This window comes from Electrona antarctica, assembly GCF_951216825.1.
Source record: "Electrona antarctica genome assembly, chromosome: 8".
Lineage (NCBI taxonomy): Eukaryota > Metazoa > Chordata > Actinopteri > Myctophiformes > Myctophidae > Electrona > Electrona antarctica.
The window spans coordinates 27,719,360-27,741,208 of NC_136789.1; the positions used below are offsets into that span (position 1 = coordinate 27,719,360).

General features: G+C 39.5%; 1 protein-coding gene across 1 annotated transcript in view; it reads left to right on the forward strand.

Annotated features, from left to right (window-relative positions):
* Positions 1 to 4,157: 4,157 nt before the first annotated feature.
* The window catches only part of ufm1 (ubiquitin-fold modifier 1), a 45,983-nt gene continuing 28,291 nt past the window's right edge, over positions 4,158 to 21,849 (forward strand). Inside the window, exons 1-3 of the mRNA XM_079507318.1 lie at positions 4,158 to 4,276; positions 4,382 to 4,438; positions 10,258 to 10,315. Coding sequence (XP_079363444.1) covers positions 4,173 to 4,276; positions 4,382 to 4,438; positions 10,258 to 10,315 — 219 coding nt within the window. The 5' untranslated portion in view covers positions 4,158 to 4,172. The remainder of the gene's footprint in view (positions 4,277 to 4,381; positions 4,439 to 10,257; positions 10,316 to 21,849) is intronic.

The window sequence follows — 21,849 nt, forward strand, 5'->3', positions numbered from 1 at the left end:
AGTTCTAATTTGCAATTGTGGCAAAGTAATGGAAGTATATGCAGTTCTGGATGATGGTTCGGGGCGAACCATTTTGTTACACACAGTTGTCAAGCAGGTCGGATTGAGGGGTCAACCTGAAGAGTGGCGTATCAGAATCATGAGAGATCTTCAAGTTTTGCATGGGGTGGCTGTATCTTCCGAGGTATCTCCTGCCGTACAGCCAAACCAAGTCAACAATATTGAGGGAGCATTGATCGCCAAATAGCTTGGATTGTGAGCATACACAGATCGTCAGCAGACTAATGGAGAGAGATTAACATCTTCGAGAGCTTCCCTTGCTGGATAACTACCAGGCCTGGCCTGTTAGAACCTAGCCGAAAGAAAGGACAATTGTCTGAGTCTTCTGGATGCGGTATAGATTTCAACGTGAAATCTGGGGTGGCTGTAACGAAGACTCTGACTAGGACGTTGGGCTATATGATATATGACATGTTTAGTATGACAATCCCTATATTTGGGCCCGAGCCGACCTAGTGCTGATATCGATAGATATGGTAGAACCATATATGGATAGAACCATATATGGATAGATCTAACTGGCTTAGTCATCGTGACAAGCCTGGTCGGAGAATATATACAGGGTCGGCTTCAGGGAGAAGGCAGAAGTCGAAGCATCCTGGTTTAAGTTCTAACCGGACACCACTGCGGGGGTCCTAGCCTAAGTAAGCAGCAATAGAGCCTTGAGCTATTTTATAGTGGCGCTACAACAGGCCAAGCTGTGTCTCTCACACACACACACACACACACACACACACACACACACACACACACACACACACACACACACACACACACACACACAAAACATGATTTGATTATATTACTCCTAAACATTTTGCCAAACATCACACACACTCCTATCCTCCTGGTGGAGACCTGTGCCCAGAAGGGCACTTTTTCTAGTTTTATCCTGTAGTTGTATCCTGTAGTTTTATCCTGTAGTTGTATCCTATAGTTTTATCCTGTAGTTGTATCCTGTAGTTTTATCCTGTAGTTTTATCCTATAGTTTTATCCTGTAGTTGTATCCTGTAGTTGTATCCTGTAGTTTTATCCTATAGTTTTATCCTGTAGTTTTATCCTGTAGTTTTATCCTGTAGTTGTATCCTGTAGTTTTATCCTGTAGTTGTATCCTGTAGTTGTATCCTGTAGTTTTATCCTATAGTTTTATCCTGTAGTTTTATCCTGTAGTTTTATCCTGTAGTTTTATCCTGTAGTTTTATCCTATAGTTTTATCCTGTAGTTTTACCCTATAGTTTTATCCTATAGTCATAGTTTTATCCTGTAGTTGTATCCTGTAGTTTTATCCTGTAGTTTTATCCTGTAGTTTGATCCTGTAGTTTTATCCTGTAGTTGTATCCTGTAGTTGTATCCTGTAGTTTTATCCTATAGTCATAGTTTTATCCTGTAGTTGTATCCTGTAGTTTTATCCTGTAGTCATAGTTTTATCCTATAGTCATAGTTTTATCCTGTAGTTTTATCCTGTAGTTGTATCCTGTAGTTGTATCCTGTAGTTTTATCCTATAGTCATAGTTTTATCCTGTAGTTTTATCCTGTAGTTGTATCCTGTAGTTTTATCCTATAGTTTTATCCTGTAGTTTTATCCTGTAGTTGTATCCTGTAGTTTTATCCTGTAGTTTTATCCTGTAGTTGTATCCTGTAGTTTTATCCTATAGCCATAGTTTTATCCTGTAGTTGTATCCTGTAGTTTTATCCTGTAGTCATAGTTTTATCCTGTAGTTTTATCCTATAGTCATAGTTTTATCCTGTAGTTGTATCCTGTAGTTTTATCCTGTAGTCATAGTTTTATCCTATAGTCATAGTTTTATCCTGTAGTTGTATCCTGTAGTTGTATCCTATAGTTTTATCCTATAGTTTTATCCTGTAGTTTTATCCTGTAGTTTTATCCTATAGTCATAGTTTTATCCTATAGTTTTATCCTATAGTCATAGTTTTATCCTGTAGTTGTATCCTGTAGTTGTATCCTGTAGTTTTATCCTATAGTCATAGTTTTATCCTGTAGTTGTATCCTGTAGTTTTATCCTATAGTCATAGTTTTATCCTGTAGTTTTATCCTGTAGTTTTATCCTATAGTTTTATCCTGTAGTTGTATCCTGTAGTTTTATCCTGTAGTCATAGTTTTATCCTGTAGTTTTATCCTATAGTCATAGTTTTATCCTGTAGTTGTATCCTGTAGTTTTATCCTGTAGTTGTATCCTGTAGTTTTATCCTGTAGTTTTATCCTGTAGTTTTATCCTGTAGTTGTATCCTATAGTTTTATCCTGTAGTTGTATCCTATAGTTTTATCCTGTAGTTGTATCCTGTAGTTTTATCCTGTAGTTTTATCCTGTAGTTTTATCCTGTAGTTTTATCCTGTAGTTTGATCCTGTAGTTGTATCCTGTAGTTTTATCCTGTAGTTTTATCCTATAGTCATAGTTTTATCCTGTAGTTGTATCCTGTAGTTTTATCCTGTAGTTTTATCCTATAGTCATAGTTTTATCCTGTAGTTGTATCCTATAGTTTTATCCTGTAGTCATAGTTTTATCCTGTAGTTTTATCCTATAGTCATAGTTTTATCCTGTAGTTGTATCCTGTAGTTTTATCCTGTAGTCATAGTTTTATCCTGTAGTTTTATCCTATAGTCATAGTTTTATCCTGTAGTTTTATCCTGTAGTCATAGTTTTATCCTATAGTCATAGTTTTATCCTGTAGTTGTATCCTGTAGTTGTATCCTATAGTTTTATCCTATAGTTTTATCCTGTAGTTTTATCCTATAGTTTTATCCTATAGTCATAGTTTTATCCTATAGTTTTATCCTATAGTCATAGTTTTATCCTGTAGTTTTATCCTGTAGTTGTATCCTGTAGTTTTATCCTGTAGTTGTATCCTATAGTTTTATCCTGTAGTTGTATCCTGTAGTTTTATCCTGTAGTAATAGTTTTATCCTGTAGTTTTATCCTATAGTCATAGTTTTATCCTGTAGTTGTATCCTATAGTTTTATCCTGTAGTTGTATCCTGTAGTTTTATCCTGTAGTTTTATCCTGTAGTTGTATCCTATAGTTTTATCCTGTAGTTGTATCCTATAGTTTTATCCTGTAGTTTTATCCTGTAGTTGTATCCTGTAGTTGTATCCTATAGTTTTATCCTGTAGTTGTATCCTGTAGTTTTATCCTGTAGTAATAGTTTTATCCTGTAGTTTTATCCTATAGTCATAGTTTTATCCTGTAGTTGTATCCTATAGTTTTATCCTGTAGTTGTATCCTGTAGTTTTATCCTGTAGTAATAGTTTTATCCTGTAGTCATAGTTTTATCCTGTAGTTGTATCCTGTAGTTTTATCCTGTAGTTTTATCCTATAGTTTTATCCTGTAGTTGTATCCTGTAGTTTTATCCTGTAGTTGTATCCTGTAGTTTTATCCTGTAGTTTTATCCTATAGTTTTATCCTGTAGTTTTATCCTGTAGTTTTATCCTGTAGTTTTATCCTATAGTTGTATCCTGTAGTTTTATCCTGTAGTAATAGTTTTATCCTGTAGTTTTATCCTATAGTCATAGTTTTATCCTATAGTTTTATCCTGGAACCAAATGGACCCTTACAGCTCTGTAACTCTGAGAGTATATACATGTAACCAAATGGGCCGGGTCCAATGTCATCAAATGGTGGTCCGTCGTCCGTGGCTCAAATGGGTCTGAGAGGCTAAATGTCATCAAATGGTGGTCCGTGGCTCAAATGCTGCACAGACTTGGCGAGCTGCAGGCACCCAGTAAAATGTCTTGACATTTTGTTTCTAGTTATTATTATTATTATTATTATTATTATTATTATTATTATTATTATTATTATTATTATTATTATTATTATTATTATTGATATTGATAATAATAAATAAAACGTGAAATCTGCTATCAATGCCCAATGCGCTTTGCTCTGGTGCTCTCTCGTCCTTTACGGTAACTGAAAGGCGCCTAGAAATAATGCCTGTCTGGACGGCAGTGCGATATGGACATGTGAATGTACAGTTAAATCCCTTCGTATATTCAGTAGAAATAAAGAGGTCACCGCATTTTGGAAAATATCATTGAAGAGTTAGAAGAAATAAATAGAAACTATAACCCCAAAATATAATCTGACAGATGACGTGTACATTGGGGTCCTCATTGGGGTCCTTCGGTCTTCCGGGTCCGCCGCATACACACAACACACTGCAAAGGAAAAAACAACACCTCGCCGCAAAGATGTGAGTTTTATTAGTGTTTTGTTGACATGTCACTGTAAATAAAACGTACCGTTGTGGAGTAAACAGTGAGCTGACATTAACCGCCTTTCTGTTTCTCGTCGCCAGGTCTAAAGTCACGTTTAAAATCACGTTGACGTCGGACCCTCGGCTCCCATACAAAGTGTGAGTAATGTGTAATGACAGATCAGCGTTTATTTAACATGATGATGATGATGATGATGATGTGTGCATAAAACAAATTAATCTAACGTTATATGGGCTACTTAATGAGTCTAATGCAGAGTTAACTTATTGTACTTAGATGTAGTTAATATGGAGATTCCAGCGGGGCAACAGCAATAATGTATCACAGGATAACGGTGTCCATAACACTAGTCATCTGCACTGCGTAAAATATACAATATTGTGCCACGCACACCCACATTTATTGGCATTGCGTATGCATTATTATTTATTTGTAGCTAGTTTCAAATAATAAGAGTGATGACTGATATGCACAGTAACAGCTGGCCTTACAGCAGGTACCTGCCAGGTATATTATCTATATATTATATATAGATAATGTTTGTACAGCAGTCTATCAGCAGATATTATAATGAGTAAATATGCAATCAATTTATCAACAATGAAACGTTTGCAAAGGTTCAATTGCAGGAGTCATTAATCCAATAACTGAACAGAACATATGGCACTTTGGTTGTTGTATCATTCAATGTCATGTAGGCTACTATATTGCTCATATTGCACTTTAGTTGTAATCATCATGCCTCTGTTGATTGTTTGCCAAGCAACTGATTTTTATTTTTTATTGAATTGAAAATGAAGCTATATAAAAAAAAATATATATCACTGGGTTCACAATCATTGATGTCTTAACATTCAGCCATAGTACTATAGTAGTACTAGACCATAATGCAATGCACCATATCATTATGTTCAGGCTCAATGGCTAGGCTATCGTCTATCGATCAAACAAAGAGTGGACTTTAGCCTACAATATGTTCACCTGACATTTTAGCAGCTGGACTCCTGTCCAGGGGCCTCATTCATAAAAAACATATTCTTTGATGTATATGCCTAAACTTATCCTAAGATATTTTCACCTTCCGTATAACACCTGATTCAGAGAAAATACTCCTGACTAAAACAAGTTGCACATGGTTGCTGCTATAATTCAAGCATGATTCCGTCTTATGATTGGATTCATGAATCTCAAATTATTTTGAGAGCATATGCATGTAGTTTGCTATCGCCTTTCCATCTGTAAAAGGTACAATTACTAAATTAATGTATCATGTAGGTATGCTTATTGGTCACAGGGGCGACTGTGGCTCAAGAGGTAGAGCAGGTCGTCCAATGATCCATGGGTCGGCGGTTCGAATCCCGGCTCCTCCTGGCTACATGTCGAAGTGTCCTTGGGCAAGACACTGAACCCCAAATTGCTCCCGATGTGCTGGTTGGTACCTTGCATGGCTTCCGCCGCAATCGGTGTATGAATGTGTGTGTGAATAGGTGAATGTAATGCACAATCTATGTAAAGCGCCTTGGATAAAGGCGCTATATAAATGCACCATTTACCATTTATTTACCATTTATTTGTACCACACAAGGCATATGTGCTTTTCAGATTTAAGTAAATGGAGCATTTATATAGCGATGTTATCCAAAGTGTGGAAAACAAAAAAAGCAAACTGTGCCTATCACTTCCGGTCTCAGGAAACCTAAATGTGTGCTGTCTGTGCACAAAGTCCTCTTTATGTGTGCCTATCACCTCAGGTCTCAGGAAACCTAAATGTGTGCTGTCTGTGCACAAAGTCCTCTTTATGTGTGCCTGCTCATTGTCTGTAACCAGGAAACACATTGCCACTGTTTAGCTTATTAACCCATTCAGGCCTGACGTCGAAATTAAAAAAAAAAAAAATCTAAATCATGACAATTTTCGGAAAGATTTGAGGCACATTTTAACGATTTTTCAAAAATAGCAGACCTACAAGTTCATAGCGCGCCACTCGGTGGCGCGCTATGAGCTTGTAGATCTGCTATTTTTCAATAGCTAAATTATAACAATGTTTAAAACTCCAAAAGGGGTTCCCGCCCCAAAATGGGTTAATGGTTAATGTGGTTAAACGCTAACGTGACATGGATGCGTTCCAGGTCTCAATGGATTAACAGATTCTTGATCACAGTGGACGCGATGGATGTAATTAGTCTGTAAGAGACTGCTGGGATACCCGACATGTCACTGAGAGTGAGTTCCCTCTGGAAAGACTTGAGAGTATACTTGGGCATGTGTAGCAGTAGTGGCTCAGAGCCTCTGCCTGATGACCAAAAGCCGAATATCTCCCCCAGCCAAGGGGGGAATTCCCCTTTTAGGATAGTGGCAATGTTGGCTTTCCATGCAGGAGACACCCATGTTCGATTCCCGGGCGTTACGCATGCATGAACACAGAGACTGATTGATTGATTGAAATATGTATTAACAGTTTGCAGAATTACCCAGAGGTATATCCCAGATTACAGACAGAATTATCTCCTCTTCGAAACGTGTTCCAAAGCAGCATTCACATGTTTCATTGGAAACAAAAGTGACTTCTAAGCTAAACCACTCACTCATCACAAAAAAGAGGAATTCCTGTCTCTGAAAACAATAGATTTTCTCAGTCTGTAAATGCCATAAAGGGGGAGCACTGCTCTCTGCCGTTTGGTGGATTTGTACTTACTTCTGTGCCTTAACCCATTCTGGACAGGAATGCCATTTGGTGTTTTAAGCATTATGTTATACTTTAGCTATTGAAAAATAGCAGATCTACAATCTACGAGCTTGTAGGTCTGCTATTTTTGAAAAATCGTGAAAATGTGGCGCAAATCTTTGAATATATATATACTTTCAGAGCGAAGGTTTTTAACTCATATCCTTGCTTCTGGGGGGGTCCCTGGAACAACATATTTTCAGATGGGGGTCCGCAGCCAAATACAGAACATTCTGGGGGTCCTTGACATGAAATATTGAGCACCACTGATATAGAAACAGGTATTTAAAAAAACTGTCATTTTGCGTGTGGCTGAAAGGCCCAAACGCACAAATGTGCGTTTAGCAAAAGATCCAGATACGTGTGGCCTGGGCCTAAATTCAAACTTAGCCTAGTTATAGCTTAAATGGCTTTTTAATCAAGCCATTTAAGCTATAACTAGGCTAAGTTTGAAGGTGCTGTGAGGTGGTGCAACTGGCCAGGTGTGTATTGAGAGGATTATGCTTTGCTGTGGGCAGGTGTTGAAAATCTGCACTCGTCAAAGGGCAAGACCACTTTGGTACAGGTTTGGGTTGCAGTTATCTTGCCAAAGTTGGAAAAATAATTAAATAAATCAAATAGAAATTGACTTACATTGTAAAAGTCACTCTTAGCCCGTTAACAAACACAAATAGTTGATTCAGGCAATATAGATCATCACAAAACCAGTACTTTTTGTTAAATATAATATAACATTTTTATATATTATATAAAAATGTTAATTTGAAGATCCGGAATCTTCCGGAACGGGATATTCACAACAAACATCTACCAGAAATCGGTACACATGCTCTCCATAGTCATGTGATCAAGACGGGTTTGTTTGATTTCTCATAATCCACCTTCATTGCCTACGATTGGCATCTAAACTTTTCAGGAGTAGCCCGCTTTGTACCCGTTTTGTACAAATCGCCACAACTACTCAACGCAGCGTCCGATTGCGGTGAAACTGTGCATGCATATTCCCACTGGGCTGAGGAAGAAATGCCAGTTTTCAAATCAGCCTCATGGTGGCGCTACAACAGGCAAAGCCGTGTCTCACTCACTCACACACACACACACACACACACACACACACACACACACACACACTCTCTCCTGGTGGAGACCTGTGCCCAGAAGGGCACTTTTTCTAGTTATTGTTGTTTTTATGAGAATTTGAAGGTTTTCAGAAAACGTAGGTCAGGTTTTATAAGGCGTTTTTATAGAATCGGCCTCTTAACATGCATCTGGTTCGTCCAATGTGACGGGGATGTCCATGTCAAACAAAATAAACATCAATTGGCTATTATAATACGCATGTCGACTGTGGGTGCTCGGCTTCAGTTAAAAAAAGGGTAGAGCCCGCACACCAAAGCAAGATACAATATTTTCGTCTTTATTGCAAAAATGACATAGTTTTGATCGGCTGTGGATCTTCTTCAGGTCATATGAACATGCACACCTGCTGACGTCCTTAATAATGATATACCCCACATTGTCCATCACCCCCCACTGTGAGCCACAACAGATCGAAATGTTGTCATTTTTGTAATTACATATTTTACCTGCTTTGGTGTGCAGGCTCTGCCTTTTTGAAATAAACAACATTATAAGAAGCACCACCACGCCACAGAGGTGAAACCTTGCCATCTATAAAGGATCAAACAGAATGAACAGGTGAACTCCCTCACCCAAAATCAATACAATGTAGACCGCAGATGCACAGTTGAATCAATAGTGCAGCTCGCTGTCACGCACAAAGAATATAAAATACGACCGAGATGTAAAGAGCTGTTTATAGGAAGACATATTGCATTGGAGCGATACTGCTTAAAAGTATACTGGACATAAAAAGTTATCCACCAGAGTAGTCTGACCCATTTAGACCTGACTTAGAAATTTGGAAAATACCTATGTTTCTATGTCAGTGGTGCTCAATATTTCATGTCAAGGACCCCAGAAACTATATGTAATTAGCCCACCAACCCCCATCAGAAAATATGTTGGTCCAGGGACCCCCCCAGAAGCAAATATTTGAGTTAAAAACATTCGCTCTGAAATAATATATATTCAAAGATTTGGGCCACATTTTCCCGATTTTTCAAAAATAGCAGACCTACAAGCTCGTAGCGCGGCACTCGGTGCCGCGCTATGAGCTTGTAGATCTGCTATTTTTCAATAGGCTAGCTAAAGTATAACGTAATGCTTAAAAGGGGTTCCTGCCTAGAATGGGTTAAGAGTCAGATGCCACTGCCAAGTTTGTACACAGATTTGGCAGGTTGTTTGTGTTCATAATCGCTCGCTGCACCTACCGTCTCTCATTATGATAATTGACTGACCTGGCTGTTTGACATCATCATTACAGTAATTTACAGAAGACTTTAGTAGTTTAGTTAGCAGAGCCACACAGGGATAAATCCCTGATGAATTTTCTTTCCGTTTCTCGGAAATTGTTTGGTCCGATTGAATTGCCACTCGTTACTGTGACTTGACTGCGCCCAAGTTATGCCTGGGTCACCATGAGACACACACACACACACACACACACACACACGGTTTCACCGTGAATTAATAGATGGATCGTCCGTAAGTAGTTTTTCACTTGTCATGGGATTCAATTTAATCAGCACAATAATTGTAATAATAATCAAAAGTAATCAAAAAAATAGAGACTCATAAAAATGTGTCCGTGACGCACAAATATGTCCCGATGCACGGCACTGTTTTTGAAACCGTGCCATAGAGAGGACCACAATGGAAATGAGCCTTAGGACTTCATTGTGTTTTTATCCTCCTGTGATATTCTACAATCTACAAAATGTTGTGGAAGTGCTGATTTTCTCTTTCCTTTTATTACCAAATAAATAAATACATTGAATCATTCATTAACCCATTCTGGGCGTGAACCCCTTTTGGTGTTAGCATCATGTTATGCTTTAGCTATTGAAAAATAGCAGATCTACAAGCTCATAGCGCGCCACCAAGTGACGCGCTACGAGCTTGTAGGTCTGCTATTTTTGAAAAATCGAAGAACCACTGACATAGAAACATAGCTTTTTCAGAAAACTCAGGATGTAGAAGACATTTTTAGAATCTGATCTCAGGTCAAAATGGGTTAATCCAAGCAGAAGGAAGTAAGCGTTTTGGTTGTATAAAATTAATGATATATAAAATGCTGAAATCATCATGTTTGCATTGTTTGTATTGCAGCCTCAGTGTCCCAGACAGCACACCATTCACCGCCGTGCTGAAGTTTGCAGCCGAGGAGGTACGGAATATTTTATTATGTTCTTACATTCAGGAACGTTATGCAGATGTACTGTACACTGTAACATCCTCAGGGTTAGTGTAAACTCTGAGAGTGTACAAAATGGAGGGAGGTAGTTATGGAAGGAGGTGTACAAAATGGAACCAAATGGACCCGCTACCGGGTACGGGTCCATTTGGTTTTGATTGATTGAATATTTTATTAGACAATAAGAAAAAAAATGCAAACGGCACAATGTACAGCTAGGCATTTTTTTTGGTCCAAAGGGATTTCCGAAGAAAGACCTTGCGGTCTGGTTTCCATTCGGGTTCCATTTGTACAATTTAAATGAACACTCAGTTTGACTGTGTAGGAAGAGGTGTGTGATTGAGGTAGGCCTGCACACTATAAACTATTGAATATAACTATGGACCCACGGTATTTATTCATATACCTTTTATCAAACATATATAATTCCATCCTGGCTGGCGCTGTGCAGCATTGCGGGCCTCCAGTTGCGTGTAGGGTTGGGATTCGTTAGGATTTTAACGGTTCCGGATCCTTCCCGGATCCCTCTTAACGGTTCCGGTTCCTAACGGTTCCCTTAACGGATCCTAATATTATTTTTTCCCCTTTTTTTCTGACATAGATTATGCTTATATTATAACTAACCTAACCAAGTACATAATAAACACACATTCATTAATTCAATTATTGAAAATATACTTTACAATTATGAGGTGGCAGTGTGGCACTATTATTTAAACTTCACCACCACCACCACCAGCTAGACACCACAACAATATCATTGTTGCAATTTGTACTGTATATTGCAATTTGTACTGTATATTAAATATAGCCTACAGTACACATTGCAATAATGATATTGTTGTGGTGACAAATGTTGTCTTTAATGTTCAGATTAATTTAATATGAAGGACCCCTTACCCTAATGGAAACAAGCCATAGTGCTTTCTTGGATTATAAAATCGTTTTAGCAGACCTTGTATTGAACTGTAGGCTACGTTCCTGTGCTTTTTTTCTGCAAACTGTTCATAAAGTAATCAATCTATGGAGGTATGCACCTAAACGCTGGGCTCTCAACAGCCACGCGATTAATTTAGAACCAAATCAAAAGCAGTTGAGTTGCTTATAAGTGCAGACAAATTGATTTGGCTCTATACTATAGTTAACGTGATTCATACAATATCAGACAGAAAGACGTCGAGTCATTGGCGTTCTAAATTAACACCATTAACAACAGTTGTACAATACGCCGCGGCCTAATGAAAAGCTCTGTAGACGACAGTAGTTTTTATTTTCTATTACGTTACTAGCCTGGGGAAAGTGAACGAGCCTTGCATCATCCTCGTCCCCCGCCGGCTAGCTGTGGTGGAGTTGCGGGGAGAGCGGGCACGGCTTTCCGCATGGCTCACAAACGATGCGATGTGCCTAGATTATTCTCGTGAGTTGTGGACTCGTGTAGGCATATTGATTTTGAGATGTTTCCTCAATGTGGACGTGGTGCAAAACTGCAACTGGTACAAGTTGCAACAACCTTTGCAGCCAGGGAACTATAGCATCGCATTTATTGCACTTGCGTGCTCAGCCTCAGAGTAATTTCCCTCTCTGTTAACCACACTTTGGAGATCTCTTCAACATACTGTCCCAGTCACTCCGCGGCGGTCGCTGAATGCACAGAATAGTGGGCGTATCCTCCCCGACCCCACTAACTCACTCAGGTTGGGTGACGTCACCCCAGTAACTTGGCTCTGCTTGCATGCATGCACAGACACAGCGGAGCTAAATGACGACTGATGAGATCCGTTTGGGGAACCGTTAATAAAAAAACGATGGAACCGGCTCCGGATCCGCAATGTCGGAACCGGGTCTGAAATGGACCCGGTTCCGAATCCCAACCCTAGTTGCGTGTCAGAGAAAATCCTTTCATTTCAGGTGAACCCGATTTTAAACGATACCCCTAAGGTTCAACTCCGTCTCCCAGATCAATACCATATGCTTGTGCTGAAGCTCGATCAATACTTAAAGCTTTGGTCACGCTGTTTGGCACAATACATAAAATAGAATCACTGTGTTAAGCCCAACACACACCGTCTGTGAAGCGGGTGCGCAGCGACGCGGCACAGTATTGCCGCGCGTCATAGCCGCGCAGCAACACCCACAGGACGCGGCGCCGGTGTGGGATAGGTTCATTGAAAATAACGGAGGCGGCTGTTTTGACGCGCGGCGTTCACAGACGGTGTGTGTTGGGCTTGAAGAGCTATCGGATGTCGACACAATGGATCACCTTAATATAATATATATACCTTAATGTTTACTGGACAAGACAAAAAAAAGTCTAATCTATTCTAAATCTGACCAGGCTGCCAGAGGGGTTTAAGAGTTAGTTGCCACTACCAAGTTTGTACACACACATTTGGCAGGTGGTTTGACTTCAATTGCTGCCCCTAAGGTGCTCATTATGATATCGACTAACTTGTTTGACATAATCATTAGAGTAATTAATTTACTTTGCTGAGCCAACAGAGGGAAATCTCTGAGGAAACTTGTATACTAGGGCTTTAAGCAACTAGTCGACTATTCAACTAGTCGACTAGTAAATTCACTAGTTAACCTTGCTGGTGCTAGTTAAGAACCCCCCCCCCCCCCCCTTTTTTCTCGTTTTTGTAGGCCTCAAGATCAGCTAGAATGCTAGATTATAGTCACCAATGTACACAGTTTATAAATGTACAAAATTGTACAAAAGTTTTAAATACCAGCTATCTGGTACGTTATCTAAATCTGACCCGATTGATTATAGTGGGATGCAAATGATATGTCCTATACTGTACTTAAGCATGTGGTGAATAGCGAATATAGCCAATTTATAACGACATGACGTGTTGGGATCGGACGAGTTGTGGGCTTGTACATCGGCTATTTTTAATATATTTGAATTCTGAACAACATGTTTGCCTAAAATCACACTTCAGTTGCAGTTCACTGACACTATTCTCAAATGTGGAATTTGAGTTCAGTTCCCAGTAGCTCCTCATAACTTTGAGTTCAGTTCCCAGTAGCTCCTCATAACTTTGAGTTCAGTTCCCAGTAGCTCCTCATAACTTTGAGTTCCAGTGATGTAAATAGGGTGCGTTTTGCGTCCCAAAACGCACTTTATAGTTTTGGGACGCTAACTCCGCTCAACCTCTGCATCCACGGGATGCACTGCTGTACTCAGTCAGCATACACAGTAATAATAATCCACGTGGGGGGAAAAAAGAAATCGTGGGGGGAAAAATGCGGTAAAACAATAATCTACGGACACGATCATTTTGCATGCCCGCATCCGACCTCATCCTATGTTATAAAACATAAAATCCACGTAGGAATCGTTCTTGTAGAACCACTAGTCTGTAACAACATTGTCAACACAGCGCGATGTGCGCCGCCATGTTGGCTCTGACTGAGCGCAGCCTCTAAGACTAGAGCCGTTTAGAGACGGAGAGTGACGACAATGGAGTGATCAGTGACGCATGCAGCCCCACGAATAAGCAGTGAATGGAGATGTCGCAACTCTCTCAACTAAACGGCGCTGCCTCCGACAGAAATATTTAGGGGAACATGTTTTAGCGTGACAAGCAGACCCGATTCAATGGGAAACACACATTGTGTAACACACGCGGATATTTTGACTAAGTATAATAATTGCAACTGCAAACAACTTTTGGTTGGTTTAAGCTATGTTAAATCCACTGTTGCCCACTATTAGTATTTCTTACTGAGTTGTGCTTGCTAATACTACTAGCCTACATTAAAAATATACTGTATAGGCCTATTTGATATGTTTATATATTTTTGTTTTATAAAATAAAATAAAAAATGTTTTATTATTATTATTTTTGAGTGGTGCAACCACTCCCTTACGGAACTATGTGTGTGGGCGGGTGTCTGGGTGTCTGGGTATGAGCACGAAAACAGCATGGTTGTTTTTCACCATCTGTGCGCAACCTAATGCACACACAAACACGCACGCACGTATTAACTGTATGCTTTCGGGGGTGCCAGTACATTACAGTACAGTAGAGGGGCCGCCACACACGGTAACTCTGTCCTTCTCAACCGTTTCGGACGCGACGCGGCACGCCAGAACCGGCCCGGCCCCCTGGGCGTGTTCCTGGGGGTCTGGAACATCCCCCCCCCCCCCCCCCCCGCGAACCCCCACACGGAGTTGCATCCCCTCACTTCACACAGGTGTGATTTTTTTTGGGACTCATTAGAATTTTTTGGGACTCATTAGAATGACCACCTGTGCATCCCGGGACTCATTACATTGAAAACCTATTTACATCACTGGAGTTCAGTTCCCAGTAGCTCCTCATAACTTTGAGTTCAGTTCCCAGTAGCTCCTCATAACTTTGAGTTCAGTTCCCAGTAGCTCCTCATAACTTTGAGTTCAGTTCCCAGTAGCTCCTCATAACTTTGAGTTCAGTTCCCAGTAGCTCCATAACTTTCAACCTCTTAACGCAGGACACTGGTGTGTGAAATGAGCTGTCGGTCGCGTCGGATCACAGACAAACTCCAGACCGCACCACTTTAAAACGTCAAGAACCAACTCATGTACTTTCAGCACCAATAACTTGACAGCAGAATGCTTCTCTCCCAGACAGTTCACATCAAAGCTGCCCCCACCATGGCCATGTTTAAAGGGGAATACCGCTATTTTTCATAATTATTATTATGTCATTAATATACCTTAGAGTTGTTGTTCTCTGCAGAGTATACCTTTCCTGTGTCACTTCACATGATCACATGAGCCCTTATTATTTCCACACAACAGCTATAAGGTATATTAATGACAATTGAAAATGTTGAAAATGAATGGTATTCCCCTTTAATGTGTTAATTTACCATTTTGATCAGGCATCTCTACTTTGGGCGTGTCGTTATAGGCATTGTTAGGCAGCACACCTGCAAGCTTGCAATACACCTGCATACTTGTGAGGCAAGTTTGCAAGTTATTAGTATAATGTAAGGCTTAAGAAGTTAATACTGGCTGTGAAGAGACGACACAGATGAAAGGCCAACATATCATGTTTTTGATGGATTTAATGTACTTTTTTTTATTTAATTAATCACTTTTTTTTTTTTTTCAAACCTTTATTTATTCTAAATTGTAGCTATTCTCGAGAGACATTGAGGTTTCCCTCATACAACATTTTCACAGCAATAAACAAAAACGACAACATTTCCTCATTGTGTCATCTAATACGGTAGCCTGGCTAATAAGCCAGACTAATATCACACAACACTGTCGCGGTATATCAGTCTGGGCTGGCTCCACTTGGATTTCATTTCCCGGGGAACATTTTCTCTTTGACGTGTGATGGGATTATTAATACTCCTAACAGAGACTTTAAGAAATAATCGAGGTAGAGAGTGGACTGAAACAATGTCACGTTTATTACAAGGAGTGGTCTGTACCAGCCCAGGGAGGTGCACGGATGCAAGCCTACCAAACTGTTCAAATGAGTCTCTCTTATACAAAATGAAGAAGCACAAATACATTGGAGGTGTGGTCAGTGGACAAGACTAAACATGGGTCTTGGGTAAGAATAGGTCATTTTGACAGACAATCAACAGGTGGAAGCCTTGCTCCAGGCAGTGTAGTATTTTCTGCCACTACATTCCACCATTTCAAATATGTAAATTAAATGTCTCATATTAATTTATACCAAGGACCATGAGATACTATACTGTCTGCAAATTTACTACAAAAAGATGACTTATATATGGACTATCTCCTAGAGTAAGAAAGGTTTACATTTAAGTGTATTCAATGTCCACCCACATGATAATTTTCTTTTTATTACACACAACTTCTGATGGCTGGTAGGGGCGAAAACCCTTTTCCTTCTTATTGGGAAATTCCAACCTACGACCCTCGATTTGTCTTGAGCGATCACTCATAAGCCAGCATCAGGTGTAGTCTTTTTTCGTGGTTTTCTCCTCCACGCAAATGTTCTCCTCTCCTTATGTTTCTGTCACAAGTTGTGGCATGGCATTTTAGTCTTTTTTCCCCATGGTGGGCCCAGTACTTCGTCTTTATCCGGCTCCCATCGCTGTCACTGGGGGGTGACTGCGGGGATGGAATGCGTGTGGGCCTTGTAGGGACGTCTGGAGTCTCTGGACGGACATGATGATGTGGCTTGGCTCTCATTGGTGTCACTGGCCCATGTGACATATGTATGTCTGTCAGGTTTTCTTAGAGGGAGAACAACTTGCAGGTAATTTTGTTCACTTGAATTATTTCCACCGTGGTTAAAAAGGTGGTTATACAAAATTCATTTCAATATTATTATTATTATTATTATTATTTTACATTAATTGTCTTCAGCTTCAGCTTGTTATGTAGACAGCTCTAGAATTGCACTTTATGTAGTCATAGCACTTTATAGTACACATGTATAATATATTATATAGTATAGTATGTATAGTTTACATAGATACTCCAATGTTACGTTCTTAGTTTACGCATGATTCATGATAACTACTTTTTCTACATGTGATGTATGCCATGCTTTTTGTTATTGCTTAATGTAAGTCGCTCTGGATTAAGAGCGTCTGCTAAATGCCTAAATTGTAATTCATATAACACTAGACTGACGTCACTGTATGTGTGTATATTTACCCATTCATACAAACCCAAATCCTTTCAGTGCTTTCTCTGGTTGTCTTCATTTGTTTGTTTGTTTTTTCCTTGTTCAAACACATCTTCTGATATGTTTCTCTTAATTTATTGGATTTCAGAGCTGGAAAAAAACAAAACAACACACTACCCCTATTCTAAAACATTTGTTCTATACTTTTCCCCCGATGATAATACATAATTATGATTTTTTAAGATCTATCTTGATCACAGTTGATCACAATCTTTCACAGTCTGATTTCTGGTTAACTCCCTCTCTTATGGTTATTAACTACATTGACAGGTTACACATTATTGCATCTTGACACTGTATTTCATCAAACTAGTGCACTATCCTCCTTTCAATACAAATATTTCAATAATGTATGAGATCGTGTGGGAGTGAGTAGGTTCTTACCTTGTCGGTGTAATGTCTATAGATACTCATTTTTCCCTTTGTCCTTCCTCCTGTAATTGCATTGTATCACAACACTCTTCCTAGACGAGTTATTCTAAGTTTTTAGTGAGTTAGTCAATATCGCCATATTAACCATGCCATGCACACTGGGAAAGGAAGATATTCATTAAATTGTCAACACATTTAGACCATCTCATTGATTCACCATCCAGTCCTGGAAAGTAGGAAAGAACAATTTTCATTAGAATAACTTCACCTAAAAATAACACTGTTGTACACAGTGATACCTTAAAACATTTTACTTACTTATAGGCCTACTCGATAAACATCACATTCCACACATACCCGGGCCATTCATTCTCCACACTTGCCACTGCGTAGGTCTTCTACTTCGCTCCATATCACACCAAATCTGTGTAGTGGCCTAACCCATAGGTCGCCACTTGACCCCCGGCTGGGCCCCACCTGTCTGCGCTTTTAACAAGTCATTGAAAGCGGGGTTGTCTAGTGGCACACCACAGTGCTTCTGAAAGCAGTTCTCCAGTCTATTTCTGTAGGTGTCACAGGTTTCATCAGGCCATTGCTTAGTGCTGTGAATTTTTTGCCAATCAGTGGGTACTGGAAATGCTGCTTTGATGCTGTCAAAAAGACCACCGTGATTCAGCAGCTGTCCAGTGACAATGTGATTTTGTGCTCCATTCACATCAAAATGTTCCCTGAGATGTAGCCATTTTAATCCAAAGACTTTGCGAAATACAGATTCGAGCATTCTTGCCGATGGCTCATACATCTCAATCAAGTCTAACACAGCTGCACACCAGCGCTCCATGTTGACTTTGTGGTCTGGAAGGTCCTTCATGATGTCTTTCAGTTCATCAGGTGTCCAGCGTCGCTGCACATGTACTGTTGAAGAATATGTGTCTATTTCTGAGTGCTGTGCCCATGGAAATAGCTTCCTTGGACAAAGTCTTTGTGACAACTGCTCCCCCCTGTCCTTGATTGTTTTTGAGGGGTTCAGGTTGTTCATGGTTGTTGCTGTTGTCTGCGGGCTGTTCCTTGGGTATATTTACAGAGCAAAGGTTGAAGATGAGGTTAACGGTTCCATTCGGAACGTGTATGACGAGTACAATGGCGCCAACAGTGATGCCCCGAGCCGTGCCATCGACTATGTACAGAGACAGCTTCAGTGCTACGGAATCCACAATTACTCGGATTGGATGAACACTCGCTGGTTTAATGAAACTAAAAACAACCGCGTCCCCATTAGCTGCTGCAAAAGTAATACAGAAGCCTGCACTGGATCTCTTGCTCATACTGAAGACCTCTACCCGGAGGGATGTGAAGTTCTAGTTGTGAAGAAACTAAAAAAATCATGATGTATGTCATCTGGGCTGCACTAACATTTGCTGCAATTCAGATGCTGGGGATGCTGTGTGCATGTGTGGTACTCTGCAGGTGGAGCCGAGACCCCGCCTACGAACTACTCATCACTGGGGGAACCTACGCATAAAGTTTCCTTCTAACAATAATACGTTCACAGACGTGCACTAAGAGTGACTTAAACCGGTTTTGACCGAGAACATGAAAACAAACTATTTTACATACACTAACATCTTACCTTTTTTTTCCAAAAAGCTATTGGCCAAATTATTTGAATGGTCAATGGGGAATGAGATTTTACATGTAATCTGCTGCTGTGACTACCTACGTTTTACCCTTTGTTTGAGGTAAGTTAGAATGTGGTCGCTGGACCTTATACTGTATAGAATATGTGGACTGGGTACTTTCCTCATATGTCAGTTTGCACTATGTGTGTGTGTATGGTTTTGCAGTATTTTATAAATATTTAAATATAGTGTAGTACTTGAGTGAAAAAACTTTCCCATGTGTAGTCTAGTCTCCCCTGTACCTGTATCTGAATTACTGCTATTACTACTGGTTTGAGTGGAACCAACTCTTCACAAGCAGTATGTGTTCTGTTACTGTAAACAGCAAAATAGGCGACATGAGGCCAGGTCCTTTGAAATAACATTAATTTACTCATCAGATCTTTCAGACAAATGTGGGCCCTCTTCTCTACTCGGTACATCTACAATTTGACATGCAATCTAAAATGCCGTAGAGGTTTTGTTTGTTTATTGTTTCAGCAGCCTACTGAATTATGTTCCAATGCTTAAAATGAATTTGAATTAAATTATGTTCAACTTAAACTATACTTCATAAACTATACACTTCTTAAACTATACATGTCCCCCCTCTGAGCACTTCTGTCGGATATAGATAGAATTTATCCATAGAATTGCTCATAATTGCTAGAACCATCGCTTTACTTTAAACATTTTTAATATTACCTAAGCTATTTAACAGCATCAACATCCTATTAACACTAAGCTATTTTACCCTATTCGTCACTTCCTCCTGCCAGTCTATCTATAATTGAAACAACGTGCTAGGTATGTTTTGTGCACGCAGATCTGCTATTTTTAAAAATCCTTTTCTATCTTTCGGTACATTTTTTTTCCTAACTTCAAATAAAATGATCTCACATCTATAAAGAAATAAACTAAGGATAAACACATCTAGGAATACATTTTGAAAAACACACACTAACAATAAACTTTCTCCGGTAAGTAGGAAAGCCGACTTGGTTAAATGGTTTTTAACTGTTAAATCTTGTTCATTGAAAATAGCTGATCCACGGGTTCACTCAACTGATTTCTTAAAATAAAATGCTAGTATTTACATGACTCGTAACTTAAAATAGTATGTACATAATGTTCTCTTTGTTAAAATAGTATTTACATGACTCTGCTGTATATGGTTTACACTATTATTGATATATTTATTGATATATAAATAAACACCATGATCAACTAGACATTCAAATTGAACCTCATAGCTTATCATACAAATGTGTATGCGTCTTAATTAATTGACCAGTATGCTTGCTGCTTGATTGTTTGATGGAAAGTCCAGATAATAAAAATCCTTCCTTCTAAAGTCCTCCTCCGTCACATTATTGCATGGACAAGTCCCTGTCTGAAACAAGGATGCCGGCTGGAAGCGACAACTGTTTACTGAACTGTGGAGCATGGCAAAATATAACTCCTAACGTTGTTGAAGTGGGACACATATATCCCCCTGACTTATTTACAAAATCATTCCTGCATCCCAGGACTCATTTACTTTTAAAAATTACTCTTCTAAGAAATTAAAAAATGACTGGACACATCTAGAATCAATTAAACACATCTATAGTTAAATTAGAAATTCAGGAAGAAATTTTAGGAAGATAGTAGAGCATTGAGAATCTATTTACATCACTGCTTGGAATCAAAAAGTGAAATGCCTGACCCCGTTCTCTAGCTGATTAAAGCAGATAGGAGTACAGGCCTATTAGTTAAATGTTGACAACAAAAATGAGTCAACAGGGCATTTGCCATGAGTGCGAATTATCAATCATCACCAGTCCTCGTGGAGGACAGTACCGGTTCACATTGGTTTAAATTCTAATTTTGCTCACAACACATCTTGCTGACCAGAGACAATGTTTTATGACAGAGACACCTATTTAGGGGACCTTCTCTTGCCCCCCCTTAAACACTGATGCCTGTCACTCACACTGCTACTCTGAAATGAGGGGTGCAAATGGACACCTGGTTGGCGTAAGTGACATGTCATGCTGTGAAACTCTCCTTAAATTAGAAAAACTAAACTGAACGGAAACTGAACAATATGAGCCCCCACTGTTATTTTAACAGCTGTGATCGGGCTATTTCTGCGGACAAGTTTACATTTTGCGTGTCCCACACATTACTTATGTCACTGAAAATATCTTGCCTTAGGCGTTGGGGGGGCTGGTGAACTAGTCAAGCCCAATGATTTAGGTACCCCTTGATATGTGAGTCTTACTTACAATATGAGATACTCAGTAGTATACGGTATCTATCTGCCTGTGTTATATATATTTTTCAGTGCTCCTGGGCACGCATGGGAGGGAGACATGACGTCATGCCCTCCACCGTTGGTGACAACAACTTATTTCTTACTTTACTTGTTCATTAATATTACGTTTGAATCAAGACCAATTTACTACAAGATTTGTGAGTCCTAAAACTCCCTTAATTCAGTTGTCTGATAGACTATTGACTATAGGAAAGTTGTATGATCATATCGACATGCCATTCCTTATCCAAATCAAATCACCAGTATCTCATCTAAAACAAATATGACATGTCAGCTAGCAATAGGCATAGTGCTGGTTCACGTAGATACTATACTGCATGTCATCTCAACTCACAAGCCAAAGGACAGTATCCTGTTACCCACGTCGCAAAACTGCTTCTTTTAGGCACCAACAATGTCAACGCCGTCACCATGCACCAACGGAGGTGACGAAATCAACACCATGAATGACGCCAAGAGACCGTGGCCCAGGTTGAAGTGATCAGC